A 25,654-nucleotide genomic window follows, 5' to 3' on the forward strand; every position below is an offset into this window, starting at 1 on the left:
CAAAGTGCAGCCAAACCAAGCAGATTGATTAAAAATAAAAAAAGAATGGGCCAGAGCAGTGGCACAGCAACCTTGTATGCGGCTGACCTATGATGGATTATAGTTTGATCCTCCAGCATCCCATATGGTTCCCTAAACCAGGAGCGATTTCTGAGCACATAGCCAAGAGTAATCCCTGAGCGTCACTGGGTGTGGCCCAAAAATCCCCCCAAAATAAAAAGAAAGAAAGAAAGAAGTCAGGACCAAACAGATGTTTAAATGCTTTAAGATGTGTGTTAGAAAAATAAGGCAAGTTTGTGAAAATCAGCTTGATTTTTAACAGACACTAGCACAGACTATGAGTGACTCAGGCTTGAATGTGGCTAAACCCACACAAATTGTAGTGCCAGAACCAATGAAATAAAGAAAGAGATACAAGACCCCGAGCTTCTCAAGAATAGCTATGCTCAGGTCTGACCCACCCTCTCTCAGGAAGTAATTGGGACCACCCGTTTTGACTTTCTGGAAGCTTTGTCTGGTAGGGTTGTCTTTGCCTTCAATCACGGCTAACAGGCACGAATCACTCCAGGGCAGGGAGTGGGGGGAATTCTCATCTGCTGCCCTGTCACCTTTCACTGAGAAAGCACATCTACCATAGCTTGCTATCAGTTTCTGCAACTTGAGAAGACAGGAAAGAGAATGTTTATTTCTCAATGTCCAGAGGGAAATTACAAAATTTTAGTGGCATGATAAATGCTTAAGATCTTAATGCAATAAGTCCTTCCCTAAATAAGTTATTCATACCCACAAATGGGGATACATTTCTGCCTGTAGATCAGAGTAAAAGCACAGATTTCCTTCCCAGAGTAGGAACACAAAAATGAGCACCACTCCGAGTGCTCTTTGTTTGTATCTCTAGGACAAGAAGGAAGTACAGAAGTTCAGGAAACCCTCCCTTGCACTCTGACACATGCAATAGCTGATTGGGCAGGGATGGGCAGACTCACCTCATTGTCCTGGTGATTAATCTCACTGAGATTTGACTGTTGCACTAAGACTGTTAGGAGCCTATGGGGGAAAAAAAAGGAGAAGAGACTTAAAAGAACAGAATCTGCAGGTGAACACATGAGAGACAGTGTCATTTGAAGACACTGTCCCAATTGATGGAGATGAGCCCTTACCATTTCTCTGAGGAAAAGATCTATGGAAAAGAAGCCAGTGTGAGAAGAGGCATGAGGAAGTATATTCCCTCTCTGCTCCACTTAACTCTCTCTTGGTGCTACTGGAGAGGCCATAGAAAATGGACAAAGGAGATCTTCAGCTTAGTTTATTCACCAGATCTGTGCCCATACCAGTGCATGCAGCATCCATACAGCAATGTGTTCTTTATGTATTTTATTTTGGCACTGCTGAGGGGAATTCCTGGATCTGTGGGTACGCTATGGATGCCAGGAATCTAAACAGGATTGGTCCTCCAGGTCAATCTCTCCGACTCACTGTGCGCATTTGAGAGTGTTTTCAAACTAGCATTGGGTTCCTAGTCAATATGCCCATTATTATATCAGGAGGTAACTACACCTTTGTTATTCTCCCTATGTGAAATAGCTTCAGTGATTCCCAACTTTAAATTTTTATGCCATGTGGGTTCCAAACGTGGCAGGTTAAGTGAACACTTCATCTGCTCTGAGAGGTGATGGAATCCAGACTGAGCCATAGAACCTAGAGCAGGGGTCTCAAACTCGCGACCCGCGGGCCATTTGTGGCCCTTCGTACAACATTTTGTGGCTCATGGCCAGCCTTCAAATATTGCAGTACTTGTGATTATTTGCTTACCGAATAATCGCAATAAAAATTGCATTAGTAAGAAAAAAGATCGCATTAAACATTTTCATACCCATAGCAGTTCTGTTCAGGGTATGCAAATGCTTAATGCGATTTTTTGCGATTTTTTTCCTTACTAATGCTATTTTTTATGCGAATATTTGGTAAGCGAATAATCGCGAATACTTTGCACCTAGCGCAGACTTCATTTCTGCTGCTCCTACCTGCTATCCCTTGTATTATCAGAGGCCTAAGGGAGAGAAGGGAGAGAAAAGAGAGAAGTTTATTACAGAATTAGATTTTGCTATTCCTTCATCATGACTTCATCAAAGCCTGCAGTGAAGAGAAAGATTGATGACGAGCACAGACAATTTCAGGAAAAGTGGGAGACGCAGTATTTCTTTGTTGAGCACAGGGGCATCCCCATATGTCTTATTTGCTCAGAGAAAGTTGCAGTGCACAAGGAATACAACTTGAAATGCCATTATTCAACTAAACATGCTGAGGAATGTGCAAAATATCAAGGAAATGAGAGAGCCAAGCGGGTTGCCAGTCTTAAAGCATGTCTAATGAGGCAACAAGATTTTTTCAAAAAGCAACCAAAAAGAATGTTGCATCATTCGAAGCTAGTTACATGGTTAGTGAGATGATTGCTAAGGCAGGGAAACCATTCACAGAAGGAGAGTTTGTTAAAAAATGCATGTTACAGGCTGCAAGTATTATCTGTACAAAAGAAAGGTCAGTTTAGCAAAATCAGCCTTTCTGCCAACACTGTGGCAGAGCGCATTTCTGACATGTCAAGTGACATTTATCATCAACTGTGTGAGAAAGCCAAATGTTATGATGCATACTCAGTTGTTCTTGACGAGGGCACAGATATAACAGACACTGTGCAGCTCACAATTTATGTCCGTGGTGTTGATTGCAATTTTGAATTGACAGAGGAGCTGCTCACAATAATTCCAATGCATGGCCAGACCACCGCTAATGAGCTATTTCGGCATCTGTGTGATGCCATTGAGAATGCAGGTTTGCCATGGAAGAGGTTTGTTGGAATAATAACCGATGTAGCGTCATCGATGACAGGGAGGAAAAATGGACTGGTGACACTTGTTCAAAAAAAAACTTGAAGAGGAGGGTGTAGAGAAGGCCATTGCTCTTCACTGCATTATCCATCAGCAGGCCCTTTGCAGTAAATGCCTGCCATGTGACAATGTGATGTCTGTTGTTGTGAAATGCATCAACCAAATTAGATCCAGGGACTTAAAGCACAGGAGGTTCCGTGCTTTTTTAGAGGAAATGGAGTCAGAATATGGAGATGTGCTCTCTATTTCACCGAGGTACGTTGGCTCAGCAGGGAAAATGTCCTGAAAAGATTTTTTGAGTTGAGAGAAGAAGTGAAAGCCAGCCTTCATGAAGAAGGATGGGAATGCTGTTTCTGAGTTGAGTGATCACAAATGGCTCATGGACTTAGCTTTTCTTGTTGACATCATACATAAGCTGAATGTACTAAACAAGATGTTACAAGGCCCTGGGCAGCTTTTCAGTGCTGCCTATGACAACGTGAGAGCATTCTCCACAAAACCTGTGTTATGGAAATCCCAGCTCTCTCAGACAAACCTTTGCCATTTCCCAGCATGCAAGGAACTTGTGGATGCAGGCATACCATTCAGTGGTGAGAAATATGTTGATGTTATTTTTAAGCTAGAGAAGGAATTTGATCACAGATTTGCAGACTTCAAAAAGCACAGAGCCACTTTCCAAATTTTTGTGGACCCCTTTTCCTTTGATGTGCAAGATGCCCCTCCTGTGCGTCAAATGGAGCTCATTGACCTGCAATGCAACTCTGATCTCAAAGTCAAGTTCAGGGAGATTAGTGGAAAAGCAGACATGCATGCGCAATTTTTGAGAGAATTGCCCCCCAGCTTCCCTGAGATTTCCTGAATGTTCAAGCACACCATGTGCCTTTTTGGAAGCACATATTTGTGTGAAAAGTTATTCTCCACATTGAACTTCAATAAGTCAAAGTACAGGTCTAGACTTAATGATGATCATCTTCAAGCCATACTGATGGTCTCAACTGCTTCCTCTCTAAAGCCAAATGTGGTTCAGATTTTTGAGAAGAAGCACTGTCAAGTCTCTGGCAGCAAGAAATAGATTAAAAATGCCATGTTCAGAAGAACTGTTCATGATCTTTACTCAATGTTCTATTTATGTTCAGAAGAAATAATTAAAACTGTTAATAATGATGTTTGAGGACTTTTTTGTGTGTGAAATCCCTTATGCGGCCCTGCCTCACTCCGACTTTGCCTCCTGCGGCCCCCAGGTAAATTGAGTTTGAGGCCCCTGACCTAGAGTGATATCCTGGCTCCATGACCTTAGTTAGGCAAGTTACTTACTCTCCTGATCCCTAATCCACCTAACCTGCAAATATAGAACCTGAGAAAAAGTGTCTATTCTATAGCTCAGAGTGAGAATGAAGTGAGTTAATATATTTATGGCATTTGAAGTCTACCTGGATATAGCAACAGCATACTATTCTCCTCTTCTTAACCTTCCTTTACACAGGAACCCAGATCATCAGTTACTGGGATTTTGACTCTGGGCCCCACACTTGCTCTGGTTGCTTTAAAGCCACTGAAGTCCAGTTTTAGGTCATTTCTTGCTGAAAACTCCAAAAAGCAGAGTTGTTAGGACCCCTTCAGTGTATGTGGGGTCTGAACTCACAACCTCATATCATCTGGGCAGGTACTTTGAGTCACTGTCTTATGTTCTAGGCCCCAGAGGGGTTCTGAAATGTTCTCATGCTGCAACCATCTCAGAATTTCTTGGGAAGCTTATTTTTAAAGCACAAATACCTGAGATTTGTATTTGGGATTTCTGGCTTGTTAGATCTCATCCAATGTTTACAATTTAAAATAGCTGTTTAGGAAATTTTTGTAAAAAAGTTGAAAATTACCGAGAAAGATGCAGATTGATGGAGGGACAGTGATTCTATGCTCAAATTCCCTTTACCCTTTCATATGCTGATGCTCTAATTCTGCTGCCCCCAGAACCTTAGAAAGTGTGTTTATTTGGAGAAAGAGACAGGATGTCATGAAAGGGAGGATGTTCAAATACAATTTGGTGCTTTCTGAAGAAGACTCAAGAGGAGAGTCCAGGGTTACTGGTTTACAGTGGAAAGAACCAAAAGAGGAGGCAGCAAGAGTCCACTGCCAGTAAAACCAGGCCCCAGGCATCCTGATTGGCCAGTTGTAGTCTCCATTGGGAAAGGTTAATTTCTGTGGTTTAAGCCACCCAGAAGGTAGTTTTTTTGTTAAGGCAGTCCAGCAAAGGGTCATACTCATCAGGCTGATCAAGAATAGCTAATGGAAAGATAATAAAGTCATGCAGAATTAGTACAATTTTTGCTTGTTTTCAGGGTCTACATATAGGATCACAGTGTATGATCACAGTGTTTGGGAGAGCATGCGGTGCTCAAAGTCTCATACAGACCTGGCAAGTGCTCTGTCACTGAGTTATATCCCCAGACTTCCAAACTTATTTTTTAGAACACTTTAAAAAAATGTAGTGGATTAACCTTTTCCCAAAATTAAATTTAAAATATTTCTTCTTCCAGTCAAAATCAGATTTTCATTGTCTCAGCTCAGCTGACATCTATTTAGGTATAAATTTATTTATTTAATTATATATAAATATTTTATATTTTATATAGAAACTGTAATTATTTTTATAAAAGAATAAATATTAAGTTTATTTATTCAGGATTTTGAAGACACACTCAACAGTAATTCCTGGCTCTGTTCTTAGGAGTGACCCCTTGGAAGTGCTCAGAGGAACATGTGGAGACTGATTCCAATGAGGTTCAGCTGCATTACAAGAACAGCACCTTACCTCTATTTCTCTGGGTCTTGGCTGACATCTAGTATTTTTTTAGAGACAAGGTCTTGCTATGTTGCCCAGGCTGGAGTGCAGTGTCTATTCACAGGCGCCATCCCACTACTGATCAGCACCTGCTCTGTTTTCGACCTGGGCGGGTTTGCTCCTCCTTAGGCAACCTGGTGGTCCCCGCTCCCTGGGGGTCACCATACTGATGGCGAACTTAGTGCGGACACCCGATCGGCATAGCGCACTGCAGCCCAGAACTCCTGGAGTCAAGGGATCCTCTGGCCTCAGCCTCCCGAGTAGCTGAGACTACAGGCACGCCTAGCTGAGACTACAGGCGCGCCACCACTCCCGGCACATCTAAAGTCTTAAGTATGAAGCTCCTATCTATAATAAGAGAAAAAAGAAAGTGACTGGTCATAATGCCTTTGTTACAAAGGCATTTATAAAAAGAGATTTAAAAGTAATGAGCGTCTGGTTATTTGCTATAGAGGTGAAATAATCAGGAAGCCTAAGATTTCAATTTAGTTTTAGCATGTTCTCTGAGAGCCAAGAAAAGGCTTTATTATGCCCTCAACATTGTGAATCTTTGAGCCTCAGTCTCCCAGCTTCTCTAATGGGGAAGATCACAGTCATGGCTGAGGGCTGAATAGCACAATATCTAGGAAACATAGACCTGTGAAGGAACTGCTGCTGTGACTGCAATCAGCTCATCTCTTTCATTCTCTCTGAATTTCTAGAATTCCTCCCTCTGATGGGAAGAAGCTAAGAAAATACTTCCATTTGAGTAACACTGTTTTTATCTTTGTAATTATATTGCACAATATTTTCCTTTATGCTATTTTATGAGATGGGGGAAAGGGAACCAGTAATAGTGGTTAACCTGAGGCAATGCATTCCTTGACAAGGCCCTCGAACTTTGTCTTGGTTGTCTGGACTAGAAATCTGGTGTCGGGATTTCCTCCAAAAGCGTATGCTATTCTATGGCTCATTGGCAATGTACTAGATACTCTCTTGTCTGTCTGAATGGACAAAAGACTTAAACATCTTTTTGTCTTGTTATCTTGAAATTTTTATTTTGTGTTAAGGTGACCCAAAGTATTTTCCACATGCACTAGTCCTATATGGGTCCTGACCTCAGATTTCAATAGTAGCCAAAAGTTCATATCATCTCAGGTACCCGGATCTCAGGCACAGAACCCAATTGGGGGGGGGGGGTAATTTCCCTTTCCCTGTGCCCTGAGCATTACGAGCTCAGATTCTGAGTCTCTGAGAAAAATCTCTGATCCATTTCTACCAGATTGGAACCCCTAGGCCCAATGAGAGGAAAATCTCAATGTTTGTGTTTTCTTATTAGTAAAATACAGATAATCGGGGACAGGGAGATGATGGTATAGGAGCCAAGGCACTTGCCTTGCATGCAACTCTATTAAATTTTTTTGGTTATTTTTAATGTATTTTTTTGTATAATGCTCTTAGAACAGTCTGTAAATGCCATGGTGGAGTCTACATAATGGTTTTTTTTTTAAAGATCTCTGACCTCTATATGTCAGAGATTCCCTGATCTCCAAATGATTAGCTCAGAAAGATCCCATGTACTCTGGGAAGCAGTTTGTTCCTTTGAACAGCTCTGCTTTGCAGTCCCTCCTACCCTCTAGCACTTGCTCTCAGTCCTGGTTTGATTGGCTTAATGGTGGGCAGCAAAGAGCTCAACCATCTGCTTGGCTCCTCACACTGTGGGAAACTGTTCCCCATGTGAGAGTTTGCTGCAGGAAAGCCTCCACTCATGGGTCAGGCATGCCACTCATAATTTTGTAATTAGTGAACAGGACCCAGAGAAAGGACTTCCATCCTTTGTCCTACAGTAGTGAAGAGCAAGAAAAAGAAGCAGAGCTGTTAGCATTTGAAATGAGGAAAAAGTGCTGTAGCTATGGAGACCATAAAATAATAAAGAACTTAGAAAGTCTGGGGCTGCCTTCAGAAGAAATCAAGCCTTACTAGGCTAGCATGTAGAGCATATTACAAAAGCATTGCAACTTCATTCTCTTTGGAGTTCTGTCTTCATGACCATGCCCCCTCTATCACACTGGTCCTTCTGAATGTCTCAGTTGAGAAGGCAAGAAAAGTCATGGAGAACTAAAAAAGAGAAAATGAGGGCCTTCTAGGAAGCTGAGGAAAAGGGGGTCTGCACTCCTTTGCTTTTGTCCCTCCAACTTGCTTTATCTTTCATCATTATAAACCACTCCTGAGTTGTACTCTCTAGTTTTTGGAAGACACTCATATGCCAGATCAAGAATCTTTTTCCTCAAAAAATAGTTTTGAGAATATACTGGCACATAACAAGCGGGGAACTGAATTCTAGTTTCTCTGTTACATAGCATGGTTTGGTTAGTTTGGGTTAAAAACACTTATTGCGGGGCCTGTGAGGTGGCGCTAGAGGTAAGGTGTCTGCCTTGCAAGCGCTAGCCAAGGAAGAACCGTGGTTCGATCCCCTGGCGTCCCATATGGTCCCCCCAAGCCAGGGGCAATTTCTGAGCGCTTAGCCAGGAGTAACCCCTGAGCATCAAACGGGTGTGGCCCCCTAAAAAATAAATAAAAACACTGCAGCTGTTATCAAACTGCAGAAAGAGTTTTTTTTTTGTTTTGTTTGTTTTTTTTGGGCCACACCCAGCGGTGCTCAGGGGTTACTCCTGGCTGCTCAGAAATAGCTCCTGGCAGGCACGGGGGACCATATGGGACACCGGGATTCAAACCAACCACCTTTGGTCCTGGATCGGCTGCTTGCAAGGCAAACACCGCTGTGCTATCTCTCCGGGCCCAAGAGAGTTTTTAACTGAAATTCATGCTCCCCTTTCTTGGACAGTAGTAATTGCTAGGAAGGGAATGCCTGACCAGAGGATGTCTTACTCAGAGCATAAATATGGCCAAATGATTAGTACTTGCCAAAAGAATGTAAGCCGAAGAGAATTATATCATAGTAGTTGAAATTGGAAAGAAATAGGTAGACTTTCTCCCACCTCCGTTCCTCATTCTGTAAGCCGAAGGTTCTTATGATTTTAGGAGATATTGGCACCACATGGCTACATAAAGAAGCCAAGATTCCCCAGAGTCCCCGTGAGGAGAGGTTCACCCCACATTCAGAGATTCCTGCACTGAATGATTTCATATATAAGAGAGAAACCGGGGCCAGAGAGATAGCACAGCGGTAGGACATTTGCCTTGCACACAGCCGATCCAGGACAGATGGTCCTTTGAATCCCAGCATCCCATATGGCCCCCCCGTGTCTGCCAGGGCCGATTTCTAAGCGCAGAGCCAAAAGTAACCCCTGAGCACCACCGGATGTGACCCAAAAACCGGGGGGGGGGGGGGAGAGAGAGATTGAGACAGAGAGAGAGAGAGAGAGAGAGAGAGAGAGAGAGAGAGAGAGAGAGAGAGAGAGAGAGAGAGAGAGAGAGAGAGAGAGAGAGAGAGAGAGAGGAATTCTGCAAATTGGCCTTGAGCATATAAGAATGCCTTTGTTCAGAGACTTATGTCTCCTGCTGTTAATGATCTTTGTGAGTAGATGTTGAGCTAAGAAGACAGATCTGTGTCAAAATAACGTGTCCTTGCAATCGTTATCTTTGCATACCATGTGGATTACTGGCCACCTGGTAAAATGTAACTGTGATAGATTAGCCACCTCCTGCCTCCCTGCACATAAAATTACTATAAAAGCTACACATTAAGTCTCAATAAATGGGGACGTTGCTGAACAATACTCTCCTGTGAGTGATTTGTATATTGGGCTTGCAGTCTTCCCTCCTCTTCCCGAGTTTCAGCTGGTCTCACATGGCTACAGAACTGTAAGAGATTCTCTCCCCACCTTTGCACCAGGGGGCCCTCCCTCGGCTAAGCCCGACATAAACAATGAACTAGAAAATAAATAAAATAAGAAAATAATCCCAATTCCAATGGAATCAAAATTAGTCAAGTACCTAAAAATAAACTTAGGAGGTGAAACACCTAAACAGAAATGATAGTAATCTATTATTTAAAAAAATGAATATACATAAAAATTTAAAAATGTTTCATGATCATTAATTCGAAGAATTAAAATTGTCAAATGATCATCTTACTTAAAGCATAAAATAGATTCAATGTAAATATTATCAAAAGTTATGAACATTCTTCAAGGATGTAGAACAAACATTAAATTTGGAATGGAGCAAAAATCTCCCAGTGTTATTATGAAAAAAATAGAAAGTGGAAGGCATAATTATTAAGCTATGCAATGAAGCTATAGTGTTTAACACAGTGTAATATTAAAATGAACGCATACACTTAGGTCAATGAAGTAGAACTAAAATTCTAGAAATAAACCTTTAGAAATATGGGCAGTAATTTAAAACAAAGAAATCAAGAGCATAAAATGGATAAAGAGAAATCTCTTCAACAAAAGCTGCTGGGAAAACTGGATAGTGACATATAATGAAGCTATAAATGAAACTGGATTACTATCTTACATAAAGTGCCAAAATTAACTCAAATGGATAAAGTTTAGGGGTCAGAGCGATAGCACAGTGGTAGGGTGATTGCCTTGCATCGTCCTTTCAGGACAGACCTTGGTTTGATCCCCACCATCCCTTTTGGTCCCCTGTGCCTGCCAGGAGTGATTTCTGAACACGTAGCCAGGAGTAACCCCTGAGCATCACAGGGTATGGCCCAAGAAGCAAAAAATAAATAAATAAATAAATAAAAGATAAAGTTTATATGTAGATATTAATCCATAAAATAAAAAAATATATCAAAGAAAGTATAAACAAATGTATGTATCTTTGGTGATTTGAGTCCAATGTTAAATAAAAACAAAAACAAACATATATAAATGGAATTACATTGAACTGAAAACTTGTACACAGAAAAAGAACTCTCTAAAATACAAAGACATCTTAATAAATGGGAGAAAGTATTTTCATAGTTCAGTCCTTTAGATCTTGTTGACAAAGGGCTAATATCCAAGATATATACGGAATTCACAAAATTCAATAATAAAAAATAATCAACCCCATCCAAACATGAGAAAAAAAAGAACAGACTCTTCTCCAAAGAAGACATACAGATGACCATCAGGTACATGATAAAATGTTTATTATCACTGATTATCGAGGATATGTAAATGAAAACAATAAGATATTACCTCTCACCAGTTGCAATCAAATAGGCCCAAAACACAAATGCTAGATAGAATGTGAAGAAAAAGAAACCATATATATATATATATATATATATATATATATATATATATATATAACTAGATATAATTTAGTTACAATTTATATGACTATATATAAATTGGTTCAGATTATGAAGATCAGTAAGGCGTATGTCAAAAATTAAAAATGGCATCAGAGAGATAGTATAGTGGGTAAGGTGCTATGCCTAACATGCATCCAGCATTTATTTGATCACTGGCCACCACATATGGTCACCAGAACCATATGGTTCCCAGCTAGGAGTGATTCCCTGAGCTCTGATGGGTATAGACCTCAAAATAACAACAATATTACAATAACAAAAATAGAATGACCACATGATTCAGCAATTCTACTTTTAGGAATCTAGCCAAAGAATACAACAGTACTAATGCAAAGTGATATATTTACACCTATGTTTACTGCAGTGCTATTTATAACACCCAAGCTATGGAAATGACCTTAGTTTTAAAAAACAGAGAATGAATAAGGAAGATGTGATATATGTACATAATGGACTATTGCTCAGTTATAAGAAAAGGCTGTCTTATTTTTTTGCTACAATATGGATGGAACTAAGCCACATAAGCTAAAAGGAAAAATAAATCTCAGGTGGTCTCACTCATATGTGACACATAAAGAAAGAAAACAAGGAGATAATGTCCAGTAAAAAAATAATTGTAATAATTGTAGCAAAAAGATACTTTCACCTTGGTAGTAGATGTGGTATAGTAATTGTGCCTAAAAAGTAGACAAACATTAACATTTTTGTAAACCAATGCTACTCCAAAAATCAATTTTTTTTAAAAAAAGGAATACATTTGGGGCCTGCGAGGTGGCACTAGAGGTAAGGTGTCTGCCTTGCAAGCGCTAGCCAAGGAAGGACCGTGGTTCAATCCCCCGGTGTTCCATATGGTCCCCCAGAAGCCAGGGGCAATTTCTGAGCTCTTAGCCAGGAGTAACCCCTGAGCATCAAATGAGTGTGGTCCGAAAAAAACAAAAACAAACAAACAAACAAACAAACAAACAAAAGGAACACATTTAAGAAAACAAGGATATCAACTAGATGTGTTTTAGTTTAATCTAGAAAAATCATGATTATATTCCTAACACATTAAAGGAGGTATTTTGAGAATTAGACTACTATTGCTCTCCTTGTGCTTTTCCTTTTTGGTGGAGCTTTTGGATCATACCTAAAGTACTATGGGATACTCCTGGCTCTGTGATCAGGTTATTAAATCTGGTTCTCCCCCACACAAAAAAGTATGTGCTCTAGCCACTTGAGCTTCATTTCTCCACACCCCAAAATTCCTTGTGTTATTAGGCTTTGGTTAAATCTAGTTTTCTATTACTCTTGGATACAATCCAATGACTAGTGGAAATGCTTAGTTAGGAATAGTCCTGGAATTTCCCAGCCCTTCTATGTTAGTGTAAACTAGACTGAAGTGAAGAAATTTCATTACGTAGCATCCTGAAAGAGATCTTGGATCTTCCCCTTGAAGCTTTGGTTTTAGCTCTGAACACAGATGGAAAATGGAGACCCCAGAACATACCTACTGTGCTCTGCTGGCCTGTGTGGCTTTGCTCTGAGGAATAAGTTTTCAGTAGAAGCATGTTCTCTGCAGAAGAGATTAAGGAAGCACCCAGAATGCTGTTGATTTTACAGTGGGAAATACTTTTATCAGCTGTCCTGTTCATAATTTTCAAAATTATGGAGACCAGGCCATTCAGACACAGATTGAGGAAGTTACACTATGTCTGGACAAAATATTTTATGATTTTGCTCAATTGTCTTACATAAAAATGTCTGTTTCCATCTTTGAATTTATTTAAGTAGATTTCTTCACTCGGCTTTCAGAAGCACATAGGTGTTTCTTCTAACTCACTGATCTTGAATTCTCAAACTTCTTTTAAAAAATTAATTTGCTAGGACCATATGTCACATGGTTGACAAAATAGTTGATCATAATACATTTGTTTCAGGTAAGTAGGAGAGAAATTATTAAAAAATTATATTAAAATTTAAATTATTTTTATAAAGAAAAGAAAGAAATAAAGAGGGGAAAAGAGTACAAACAAATCTGTGAATTATTGAGTCTCCAATTATTATCTCCAATTATACAAATTATTGTATCTTCAATGAGATCATTAAGTCATTGTCAGAAGGTTTAGTAAGCACTTGCTGCTAGTTGATCATTCTGCTATTTCATTTGTTTCTGAATGTAAGTTTACTTCAGATACTCATTGGCATCTAAATGGATGTGTTCCTATTGGAACGACAAGTACCAAATAAAAATGGAATTGTGCAAATGCGGCCAAGTGGTTCAGGAATTCCAAGTACTGTTGATGATACCATGGCTTCTGTAGGGTGTAGTTTTGAATGCAAGAGCTTCTAGGTGCCCACTCTCATCCCAAATAGTCCTGGTGATATCAGCCCAAATACTGGAATACCTGGAGTTTTGGTCAAATTCATGTCTGCAGAGCCTTAGAGGAGTGGTGAAGGAAGGCCACTGGTGAAGTGGATGTTGTGGATAATGGGTGCATCAAGCCTGGCTTTTGCAGGGCAAAAATGTGATCCATCCTCTCCTCCTTAGAGTGCCAGCTTTCAGCTATGTGGTTGATATACCCATAATTTTTTTGTGGCTTGGTTTACATTGGTTTACAGTTCCTTCGAGAATAGAGCCAAATCTAAGGAGCTGGCTGAGTACAGACATGTTAACTGTCTTTTTTTTTTTTTTTTTCTTCAAATTCTCAGTTGCCTTTCTTGGGCTTTTTGCATCCTTCTACCTCACAAACTTGGAAGGTCTCTGAGCTCAGAAACTAACCTTTCTAACTAGTCTTTTCTTTGTAGCATTTGTCATAACTTTATTCTATTTATTTTTTATCCAATATTTTATCCAATATTTTATTCATATGCCCTAAATTTCCTGGCTAAAACACAATATCTATGAGGTTAGATACTCTTTGAAACTATGAGGAGAAAGAACATTACCTGACCAATAATAAACACTCAGTAAGTACTGAAGTAATAGTTAACTGGATCAATAAATAACACGAGAATTCAGATAATGGCAAATAACATTTCTTCTTAAATCAGAGACTATGAACCAAGGATTTTATGAAAGGAGGAAGAGAGTAAAATTAGAGATCAAAATTTACTTAGATGTGGTCTCATCTTCTAAGACTTAAAAAAAAAATCTTTGTTTTATTAGCCCCAGAGAGTTTGATGACATTACTTTCGAACACATCAAGAGCACTGTGAGAACTTACCTCACATCAGGCTCAGCAGTGGCAGCATGGAGTGGTAAGCGACCATTTTTATCTGGGATGTTGTGTTTGGCTCCATTTCTGAGCAGACTTACACAGCCTTCCAGCCAACCCTGAAACACAAGAGCAACCATGTCATTATATAACAGAGTCTCAGATAACCACAAAGTTCAACACTTTCTCCAGCTTACTTAACCTTTCTTCTTTGGTTTGGCTGAAAAATATGTCACATTTGACTTGTTAAAGACCAGGATTCCACTTTAGACACCTCCCAGAAGGCTAAAAGAGTTGAGGATTGGAGTCCTGATTTTCTGAAGGCCCTTACCTTGTCAGATACAAGCTGAATTTTAGATTTTTCTCTTTCACCATTCACTTTTCCATTTCTCTTTTTTTTTTTGAGTGGGAAAGGAAAATGGTGAGGCCTATCAGAACTCACTCTTGGCTCTGTGTGCAGGAACTACTCTTGGTGGGGGGTAGGGTTGGTTGTCTGTAAGGCAAGCACTTGACCCTCTATGCTATTTCTATGACCCCAAGAAATAGCATATACGTTTTTGTTGTTCATTGTTTGGTGTTAAAAAATATGTGTGAGATATAGAATGATTTACAAGTTCTGATCTCATTCTGTGAACTGAGCTACGAATCTTGCAAGTCAATTATCTGATCCAAGGGTCATGACCCATTTCCAAAACTTATGCACGCACATCATTATTGAGCAAGTTTTTCATTTCTTGTACAAATTTTTCTACACTCAATTAATGGTGTTAGCTCTCTTTCCCATATTCCTTTTCTTCAAGAAGTGTCCTATATAGTGGGGCCGGGAAGGTGGCGCTAGAGGTAAGGTGTCTGCCTTGCAAGCGCTAGCGTAGGATGGACCGCGGTTCGATCCCCCGGTGTCCCATATGGTCCCCCCAAGCCAGGGGCGATTTCTGAGCTCATAGCCAGGAGTAACCTCTGAGCGTCAAACGGGTGTGGCCCAAAAACCAAAAAAAAAAAAAAAAAAAAAAGAAGTGTCCTATATTGGTTCTCTATTCTTGTCATCTTCATTCCTATGTAGTAAAGCCTCAGCATTGTCCAGTGAAATGAAAAAGGTTTTTTTTTTTTTTTTGGTGGGAGACGTACATCTGGTGATGAAAGGGTTACCTGACTCTGTGCTCAGAAATTACTCATGGCAGGGGACAATCGAGGAGGGGATTTACCTCATACAAGGCCAATTTCCTACTCACTGTGTTATCACTCCATCCCCCTGAAATGAAAAGTGGTTTAAGATTTTTCCTCATAACATTGAAAGCAATAAAAACCGAAGTATCACTGAATCAATGCATGGAAAAGAAAAGAAAGTGATAAGAAGAGGAACTTTTGGGACTAGAGAGATAGAACAGTGGAAAAGGTGCTTGTTCTGCATCTGACCAACTTGGGTTTGATTCCTGAGCTCTGCCAGGAGTGAACCCAAAGCATGCCTGGGTGTGCCTCTCCCCACAATCAAAGACAAAGAAAGATAAATAAGAAAACACATTTTTGTTCTGAAAACCTTGTAAGAAAATCTTTCAAGAAAAGCTAAGCAAGATTCAGAGGTTACAATTATGATTTTGTGGAATTGAAAAATATCTAAGTCATAAGAAAACAAATATTTTTCTTTATGAAGAATTTATTGATATATTTAATCTGATTTTTGCTTCTCATGTTCAAGTTATCCAGTACTCTGGTTACCAGGAAAAATTATGAAGAGGAGGCCCCCCAAAAAGCAGGCCAAACACATTTTAGAGTTGCTAAAGTCTTCCAGTTTTTAAAAAACAAATGTTCTGATGGGTAAGGGCTTGAAACATTTTTGACAATTTTGCAACATTTCCTGGAACTCTGTGTGCCATGTGGTTTTCTTTTCTTTCTTCATAAAAAAAAAAAGACAACAATGGCATACATGGGAAACCCATGGCCATGCTCGAGATCTGTTCTGTCCCTACTTTGGCTTGGGACCACACTCAGTCATGTTCAGGAATAACTCCTGCTCAGGGATCACTCCGGCAATGATCAGGAGACCATATGTGATGATGGGGATCGAATCTGGAATAGCCTCACCTGTTTGGAATATAGGGTGTGGGGTAGAAGATCTCCATGAGGATTAGACAAGACTGGTATATACAGAATACCATGGGGATGACCCTGGGCTAGCCAACTGCTCATAGTGGGAAACAACAGCAAACACAAGAAGCTGAATTGCAATAAAAGTGATTCTAGTATGACCAAGTTTCCCAGGAAACTTGTTGGAGAATAATGACCTTCAAATTCTCCCGAGAATTTATTTGACACCAACTTCCAGTAGCCCTAGAATATCCCAGAAAGAATATATGAGTATTTGAGAGAACTTGAAGACTTAGAGTAGGGGGTAACCAAGCTTGTTCCAATTTCATTAAATGCTAAACTGAAATCTCTTATAATGAGAATGTGTAAAGGGAAGCTAAAAGGGGATAAAATGATATGTGTGATACATACCTTTTCATTAACAATAGTGCAAACTGCAGTGTCAAAAGGGGAAAAAGGAGGGAGAGAGAGATAAAGAGAGAGAAATAGAGAGAGAGAAGGAAGCAAAATGTCTGCCAAGAGGGTGAGAGGGAAACTGGAGACATTGATGGTGGGAACGTTAACTGGTGAAGGGTAGTATACATTGTATGGCCAAAATTCAATCAAGAACAATTTTGTAAACACAGTGCTTAAATGAAGTAATTATTATTTTAAAATACTATTTTCAACTGAGAAATAATTGTGGATTGAGTCCTAAGCTTGATAGTGTCCCTTAAGAAATTGGAATTTCTCCCTAACTCCATATACTTTACTCATCTCAGTTCCCACATTCTCACTTCCTGTTTCTATTAATCTATCCTTACACCACAAATAGATTTAAATTATTCAGACAGTTAGTTATTTAATTGGTGGTCACACCCAGCTGTGCTTAGGAGCAACTTCTAGTTCTGTGCTCTGTACTCCAGATTTTGCTTAGGGAACTATATGTAGTGCCAGTGATTAAACTGAGTCAGCTACCTGTGAGGCAAGTGCCTTATCTACATGTTAGTTGTAGCTATAAAGAACAGCTACCCAGTCTCCAATTCAGAGAAACCAGTTTTTTTATTTTTAAAATGTTTAAAACTTTTAATTTTTAAAATTAATCTATATTTAAACACCGTGATTACAAATCTGATTGTAGTTGGGTTTCAGCCATGTAAAGAACACCTCCCTTCACCAGTGCAACATTCCCATCACCCATGTCTCAAATCTTTCTCCTTCCCACCTCACTCCCGCTTATACTCTAGACAGGCTTTCTACTTCCCTCATTCATTCACATTGTTATGATAGTTCAGAGAAACCAGTTCTAGGGGTCATAAAAATGTTAGTGATGATTGTAGTAAAACTACATCTAGGTCCATTGGTAGGCAGCATAACTCAAGAAAACTTCTGTAAGTGGAACCATATGTGGCCCTTTTAGCCAACCCCACTCTTTAGTGCCTGTGACAGACACAGACCATACCAGATAGGTTGCCAGGCATAAACTGGTGCGCCCATAAGCATCCTGCATGTTAATGTTAGCCCCCATCTTCAACAGCAACTTGACTGTGTCCACTTGACGTCCAGAAACTGCATGCATCAGTGGCGTGCATCCTGGAAGGAGACATAAACAACTTTTATAATTGCTTAGTGAGGCCCAGAAACATAGCTCAAAAGGATGGGGAACATGCTTTACATGTGAGTTCAACCCGTAGTATTGTGTGGTCCCATAAATACTTCTGAGAGTGATCCTGAGTACCTCACTTGGAGTAGTCCTTGAGATCTGGGTGTGAACCCTCAGCCCCAAATAATAATAGTAATAGTAATGATAATGTTTGATGAGAAATATATAAACAGTCTACATATGCTTATTTAGTGTGCTCTTTGCAGGTTGATAAACTATCCTCAATGTAACCCCAGTTGTTGGAAATTAAGTCCTTATTACATTTATATAAATTAAATTTTTATGGCCTTATTTAATCTTCTGCAGTAATTGCTTGACTAGAACATTCCTGTGCAAAGAGGTATACTTTTTGGAAATTTCATATAGTTTATTGAAAAAAAATCTAGGAAATCAATGTGAATCTTAAAAATTATTTTCTCACAAGAAAAATTTCAAGCTGTTTTTTATTTAACTTTTCACAGAGTTGCAAAACTTTGTAATTTTTAAAATAAAAAAACACAATGAATATACCTCAGTATCATCCATCCCTTGTTTCTAAGGGGAAAACTAATAGTGATTTTTTAAATTATTTGTGAGGCTAAGTAACTCTGATAAATTTGCTAAAAAATAAAATGAGATGGGTGGACCAATAAATTTATTTATCAAATTATTTTTTAAAAAATACCTAAACTAATAACAGCATGTTGAAACAATATACATTTTGTAGGCTGTTATTTCTTCCTTTTTTTGTAGGCTGTTATTTCTATTATTATTTCTATTATTTTTTTATTTTTATTTTTATTCTATTATTTTTTCTATACTATATCAACTATATATATCAACTATATTCAGTATAAATTAGTACAGTGTCTTATTGTTACAACACTTGTAATAAATGATCAAAGTCTCTATAGGACTTTTTCATTATTAAAATAAGCTTATCATTACAGTAGAATTTTTCCTACAAATTTCTCTAAATATGACCCAAATTCATATTATGTTCTTTAAAAGATCTGCTCAACACTGAGTTTTGTTATGTTTACATCTATTCTGCAGATTTCTACAGAAAATTGGCTGATTCTGCATCTGAAAACCAAAAATTATTTTATTTCTCCATATAAGAACCAAACTATGATCTAAAACAATATTTATTCTCAGTAAAACAAAAATATTAGTGGAGAGAGTAGGACCTCAAAGACAGCCTTATCTAAAATATATTTAAACTTAATGATCTTGTATTTTTAAAATTGTCTCAATTCTAGAAACTTGATCCAACTTATTCCTATAGAATTATGTGTGAAGCCATATAGTGTAAATAAAAATTTTGTATGACCCAAACATATACTGGATGTTTGGCAACTAAAAATAATGAATTAGTTTTATGAAATTACATGTAACCTGATAATATTTGGTCTGAAGAACTTGCTAATATGTATATTTATAAATAATGAATTGCAAAGAGCTGTGAGCCAGCCACCCTTCTAACAGTCACTCTTCTGCTGCAACTTTTGGGCACAGAAGACCCTGCACATCCTACAGCAGCCTGATACCTCATGTTCTAACAGGTTCTTCAATAGAACACTCGACAATATATAGGCTACTGATCTCCCAGGCACCTGAAAGTCAGAGCAGCCAGTCAGAGGATATTATTGTATTGACATTAATCTTTTCATTGCAGGGTTGAAGGTGGTATGGTCTGTAGGCAGCAGGATTTTTTGAAGAAAAATACTCATTTCCATGTCTTCCCGTGACTTGGTTTGAACATCTTTGGAAAGGTGATCTGCAATTCCAGCCATCACAAAGTCCCAACACACTTCTATAGGACATGTGGGAAATAAGAGTGTACTGAAAGGAGCCAAGCTTGGTTTTATAAGGCCTCTAGCTCAAAGAAGAGCTCCTGGGCCAGGCAATAGAGTACAAAGCAAGCTTTGCATGTATAAGGGTCTGAGTATGACCCCAGGAACTGCAAAATAGTACAATGGGTAAGGCGCTTGTTTTGAATGCAGGGGTTTGATCACCGGCACCCTCTATGGTCCACCAAGCCTGCAAGAAATGATCCGTGAGAATAGAGCTAGGGGTAAGCCTTGTTGGGTGTGACCCTAAACTGAAAACAACAAGCACATAATGATAAGAGCCGTTGCCTTTACTGAAATCTCTTATATAATTTTGGGGGACCTGGGTTTGGGCAAGGGTATATTTTGGGTCACATCCAGCAATGCTTTGGGGGACCATACTGGGGATGAACTACATGCAAGTCAAACACTTTCACACATCTCTTTTTAGCTTCTCTCAACTGGTTGTTTTCCTCTTGAATAAGGCAGTTGCAATTATCCACCAGGATTTGCTGTGCAGAGCTGATGCCAGTCTGCCAGAATGGGATATGCCTCCCATTCCTGCCAGTAAAGAACTCAAAGCTCAGACAAATCCCTTCGCCTAGCTAGACTTGTTATGATGGTTTTGGGATATATAGGAAGGTTGTATTCCTTCTGAGGCTATGGCCTCAGAGCTCACTGAGAATAAATTCCAGGCTGCTGTTCTCACTGAAAGATTGCAGCTGGCAAATCAGTTTCTCATCGTTTCTCCCACTGAGCGTTCTTCCAGACACTTGAACTAGGTTATGGCAGCAATAAAGTGTAACATCTGAAATAATGGCAATGTTTTTCTTCCCTTTTTGCTGGGCTCGTGGGAGTTGAATCTCTCTAGCACCTCTAGTTGCAGAAGCATTTTTCACTACATTTCGCTGGCTCCTTTGGGAAAGATCATCAGTGTATATTTTGTGTGATTCTATTTCAAAGTGCTCTATCCTTTCCTATTACTCTGCATTTTCTTAATTGTCAGTTTTGCAGAACTGTTGGACTGAATCAGCCTGACGAGGCAGGATCTGTGTATTTGTGCTACTCATGATGAAGAAAACACACCTCAAACACAATTCCCTTGCTCAGCAGAGACCTGTTTAGATGTGTTATGGAGACTACATTGAGGCTGTGATACTTTTCTACAATAAACATCCTCCCTATCCTCCCACCCCATGTCTTCCTGTCTCTGTCTCTCTCCTTTCCTCTCCTCTCCTTTTATAATGGGTGTTGAATTGCCGCAGCAGCATTTGTTCATTTATTTGTGCATGCTTCACATGATTTTTTTAAATACAATTTTAAAATTTTAAAATGATTTTTTAAATACAATTTTAAAATAGAATGCTTTAGGGAATTCAAAGGTATTGTATCACGACATGATATGTGCCAGTGCTCCTCCATGACAGACCTTTAGGACCCTTTCACTCTCCCCCTCTTTTGGTAACCTCAGTTCTGTGGTCAGAGACCAAAGGTTTGTTTTCATCAAACATAATCTGTTCCACCATTTTGTTTCTTTATATACCACATAGAAGTGGTTCATAAATCATCTAGTAATTGTTTTATCCCGTCTAACCTATATCTACTTAGAATGACTTTCTCCAGTTCCATCAACATTGTAGCAAAAATCAAAACCAAAACCAAAAACAAGAGCCCATCTTTTCTTTTCTTTTCTTTTTTTTTTTTTTTTGTGGTTTTTGGGTCACACCCGGCAGTGCTCAGGGATTATTCCTGGCTCCAGGCTCAGAAATTGTTCCTGGCAGGCACGGGGGACCATATGGGACGCCGGGATTCGAACCGATGACCTCCTGCATGAAAGGCAAACGCCTTACCTCCCATGCTATCTCTCCGGCCCCGAGCCCATCTTTTCTAATAACCAAGTATACTCTCTTGCATGTCTATACTATATTTGCTTTATCCAACATCTGTTGTTTGGGCACTTGGATTGTTTCCAGAGGTTAGCTATCGTAATGAACATAGGTCTACACATATATATTCAGAATAGTTTCTTGATACCTTGTTGTGGACTGGTAGGTCATAAGGTTGTTTTATTTTTAGTTTCTTGAGAAGTCTCATCGTTTTCTATGAGGTTGAACCAGTTTCTTTCACCTCAATTGTTAACCAGGTCTCTGTCTTCACATTCCCATCAGAACATACTGTTTTTGGCCTTGTAGATACAGGACATTCCCATAGTATAAGGAAATATCTCTTTGGTATTATGCCTTGCATATCCCTAATAATCAGAGATGCAGAAAATTTTTCATGTGCCTGTTTTATATCAGTAATGTCTTGTTTTGATTTGTCTTTTTTCCTGATAATCAGTGATAAAGAGCCTTTCTTTTCATGTGTCTTAGTACATCTGTATATCTTCTTTGAAAAAGTGTTTGCTCAGCATTTTTATGTAGTTTGTTTGGGCTTTTGGTTATAAGTTTTGTGACTTAATTTCTTCCTCTTTTTTTTTTTTTTTTTTTTGTATTTTGTTTTGACCACACCTGGAATAAGAATAGAATAAGATCCATTCTTGGCACTGTGCTCTAGCATTGCTCCTGGTGATACTCAGTGGACCATATGGTGCTGAGGATCAAACTGGGGTCTCATGCATGCAAGGCGCATGTTCCTGTATACTGGCCCTTTTTCTATATCTTTGTTGTTGGGTATTTGGCTCATTTCCAGAGTCTGGCAATTGTAAATAGCGTTGCAATGAATATAGTTGTGTAGAAGGCATTTTTGTAGTGTATTTTTTGTGTTCCTAGGGTATATCCCTAGGAGTGGTATAGCTGGATCATATGGGAGCTCAATTTCTAGAGTTTTGAGATTTCTCTTAATTTTTTTGTAGATAATTAAACCATGAAAAAGGGATCATTTTTTTCTTTCAATAATAAAATTATTTTTACTTACTTTCATTTCTTTTATATTGTAATTATTATTATTAATACTTTTGGAGGGCCGGAGAGATAGCACAGCGGTGGGGCTTTTCCCTTGCAAGCAGCTGGCCCAGGATCAAAGGTGGCTTGAATCCCGGCATCCCCTACGGTCCCCTGTTCCTGCCAGCAGCTATTTTTGAGCAGATAGCCAAGAGTAACCCTTGAGTGCTACTATGTCATGATTCCCAAAGCTGTTAATAACAGAGTTTCAGTCATTCAATGTTTCAACTCTAAATTAAGCACCAGTGTCAATGACCCTCCACCAAGGTTCCCTCCCTCTCTCAGTCTACCTTCATTTTCTCTTCTTTTGGATTTTGATTTTTGGGCCACACTTGGTAGTGCTCAGGGGCTACTTTAATCTCTGTGTTCGGGTGGTTGTGGTGGGGGATTTCACCGTGTGGTGCTCAGGAAATCACAATGTGCCAGGGATTGAACCAAAGACCCCACATACAAAGTTCCAGACCTTGGAGGTGAAGTTCGGTCCTTGTTTGTTTTGCTTACTTTTATTTTCTTGTGCTGTTTTTTTAAAAAAATATTGACTATAACTTCCAATGAATATGAGTGAGAGAGGACTGCTGTATATTGGTCTTGGAAGCAGTACATTCAGTCTTTAAACAATAATTAAAATGCTAGTGTGGGGTTCTGAAAAGATACTCTTTATCAAATTGAGGAAATTTTCCTCTCTTCCCAAAATGTCAAGTTTTTATTCATGAGTGTGTGTTAAAATTTGTAAAACTGTCTCTCCTCACTAATTGATAGCGCCAGGTGATTTCTCTGATTAAATAAGAAATTACATTAAGTTTCTTTTCCTTTCTATATTTGGGTTTTTTAGGCCTTACACTTGGCACTGCTCAGGGGACCATTTGTAGTGCCAGCAATCAACCCAGGTTGGCAATATACAAGGCTAGAGCCTTAAGTGCTGTGCTATCTTGCCAATCCTACATTCAATTTTCAAATATTGAACTAGGTTATCATTGCAAGAACATATTCCTTTGGTTGTTATATAATTCTTTTTTATGTAATGAATTCTATTTACTAATATTTGCTAATGATTTTTTTGCTAATTATTTCTATATCTATTTAAATGAGGAATATTGGACTGTAGCTTGCTTTCTATTTTATGCTTGTCTGGTTTTGTTGTTTTTTTTTTTTTGGTTTTGGGTCACACCCAGCAGTGCTCAGGGGTTACTCCTGGCTCTATGCTCAGAAATCACTTCTAGCAAGCTCGGAGGACCATATGGGATGGAGGGATTCAAACCAATGACCTTCTGCATGCAAGGCAAATGCCTTACCTCCATGCTATCTCTTCAACCCCATTTGTCTGGTTTTGTTAATAAGCATAAGTAGCCTCACAAACATAACTATGAAGAGTGGTTCTCCTCTCCCCATTTTCTCTAGCAGATAATGTGGAATTGATATTACTAAAGTTTGTAGAAGTTTCCAGTGAAACTATCTAGTTCAAAGACTTCTGGGAATTTAAAACAATGAATTGGTTTTTTTAAATAGCATCCACATATGTTAACTCACCTTCACTGTCACAGCATTCTAGAATGGAAGGATCTTCTCGAATCACTGAAGTCAGAGCATTGACATCTCCATTAGAGGCTGCCTGATACACCATGGTCAGGTCCACTTCCTCGGATGAATCACCTTCATGAATCAGAGATTGAGTGTGCACAGTAAGTTTGCTGATAGAATAACAACACCCACACAAGTGATTCACGAACCCTCTCTGGAGAGTGCAGCAGAACCCTGAGTCAACTTGATCAGACTCAACACTTCTGAAGCCAGGTGGACCATGCAGACCATTTTGTTAGGCCACCATGCATGAAGAGATTTTTTAATTTTAGTGAGATTTTACTATTCTCTCCCAGAATCCAGGCCACTTAGTGTCAACTGAAGAACCTCATACTGTTGCTTCTGGGGTTTTCTTTAAGCTATGAAATAGGTAACTTTACTTTTCAGTGTTTCAGTTTACCCATTTTGAAAGAGATATTGTGCTTCTTATTCCCTTCCCACTAGATGCACTTTTCTCCTTTTATACCTTCTGTATAGTCCCATAGGCCTTTGTTGACTGCATCACCCACACTTTCTGACACTGTGGTGTACTTATATAGATGTGGCAAGAGACTAATAGAGGGAAAGAGAAGCTCATGGCTTTAATTTCTGCTTTGTCCAGCCTGGTGCTTCCAGTAGCTGTTTCTCCCATACAGGCGCTCCCTCAGCCCCAGACCAACACTCACAATCCTCCCCTCTTCTAGTCTTGCCATTGCTCATCAAACAGCCCTTTTCTTGTTCCCCATCTAAGCATCCGGTTTTCATGATAGGTTGTTTCCAGAAGCAGAGCTGTAGAACATCTTCAGAGTTGGTAGCCTCTGTGTCATACCTCCCTGAAGTACAGAGCCATCTAATAGCTCTTCCAGTGGTGACAATAGAATTGGAGGTCAGGTAACATCAAGAGAAACCTGGAGGGCCAAAAGGCAAGTTGTTCCAGGTCCTTTTATATTCAGGGAGTGAAGAAAATGAGAGTGTGAATGGACTTCACTTTTGTCATATGAGGAACAGTTCAAGGAAATAATTGTTTCCTTTGAATAGTATTCTTTGATGTCATGACAGTAAAATTCATATATTTAAATATTTCAAATTAAAAGTAATAAATTACATAAAACATTTCTTCTTTCTTTCTTTCTTTCTTTCTTTCTTTCTTTCTTTCTTTCTTTCTTTCTTTCTTTCTTTCTTTCTTTCTTTCTTTCTTTCTTTCTTTCTTTCTTTCTTTCTTTCTTTCTCTTTCTTTCTTTCTTTCTTTCTCTTTCTTTCTCTTTCTTTCTTTCTTTCTTTCTTTCTTTCTTTCTTTCTTTCTTTCTTTCTTTCTTTCTTTCTTTTTCTCTCTTTCTTTCTTTCTCTCTTTTTCTCTCTTTCTTTCTTTCTCTCTTTTTCTCTTTCTCTCTTTCTTTCTTTCTTTCTCTCTTTCTTTCTTTCTTTCTTTCTTTCTTTCTTTC

At 39.0% G+C, this 25,654-nt stretch overlaps 1 protein-coding gene across 1 annotated transcript in view; it reads right to left on the bottom strand.

The window, feature by feature from the left end:
* Positions 1-24,306, bottom strand: part of ANKRD55 (ankyrin repeat domain 55) — an 81,577-nt gene extending 57,271 nt beyond the window's left edge. The window contains exons 1-4 of the mRNA XM_049768118.1: positions 24,183-24,306; positions 17,702-17,832; positions 14,188-14,297; positions 987-1,047 (exon numbers count right to left, since the gene is read on the bottom strand). Of these exons, the coding sequence (XP_049624075.1) occupies positions 987-1,047; positions 14,188-14,297; positions 17,702-17,832; positions 24,183-24,276 (396 nt within the window). The 5' untranslated portion in view covers positions 24,277-24,306. The remainder of the gene's footprint in view (positions 1-986; positions 1,048-14,187; positions 14,298-17,701; positions 17,833-24,182) is intronic.
* Between the last annotated feature and the right edge of the window lie 1,348 nt (positions 24,307-25,654).

Source organism: Suncus etruscus, chromosome 2, assembly GCF_024139225.1.
Source record: "Suncus etruscus isolate mSunEtr1 chromosome 2, mSunEtr1.pri.cur, whole genome shotgun sequence".
Lineage (NCBI taxonomy): Eukaryota > Metazoa > Chordata > Mammalia > Eulipotyphla > Soricidae > Suncus > Suncus etruscus.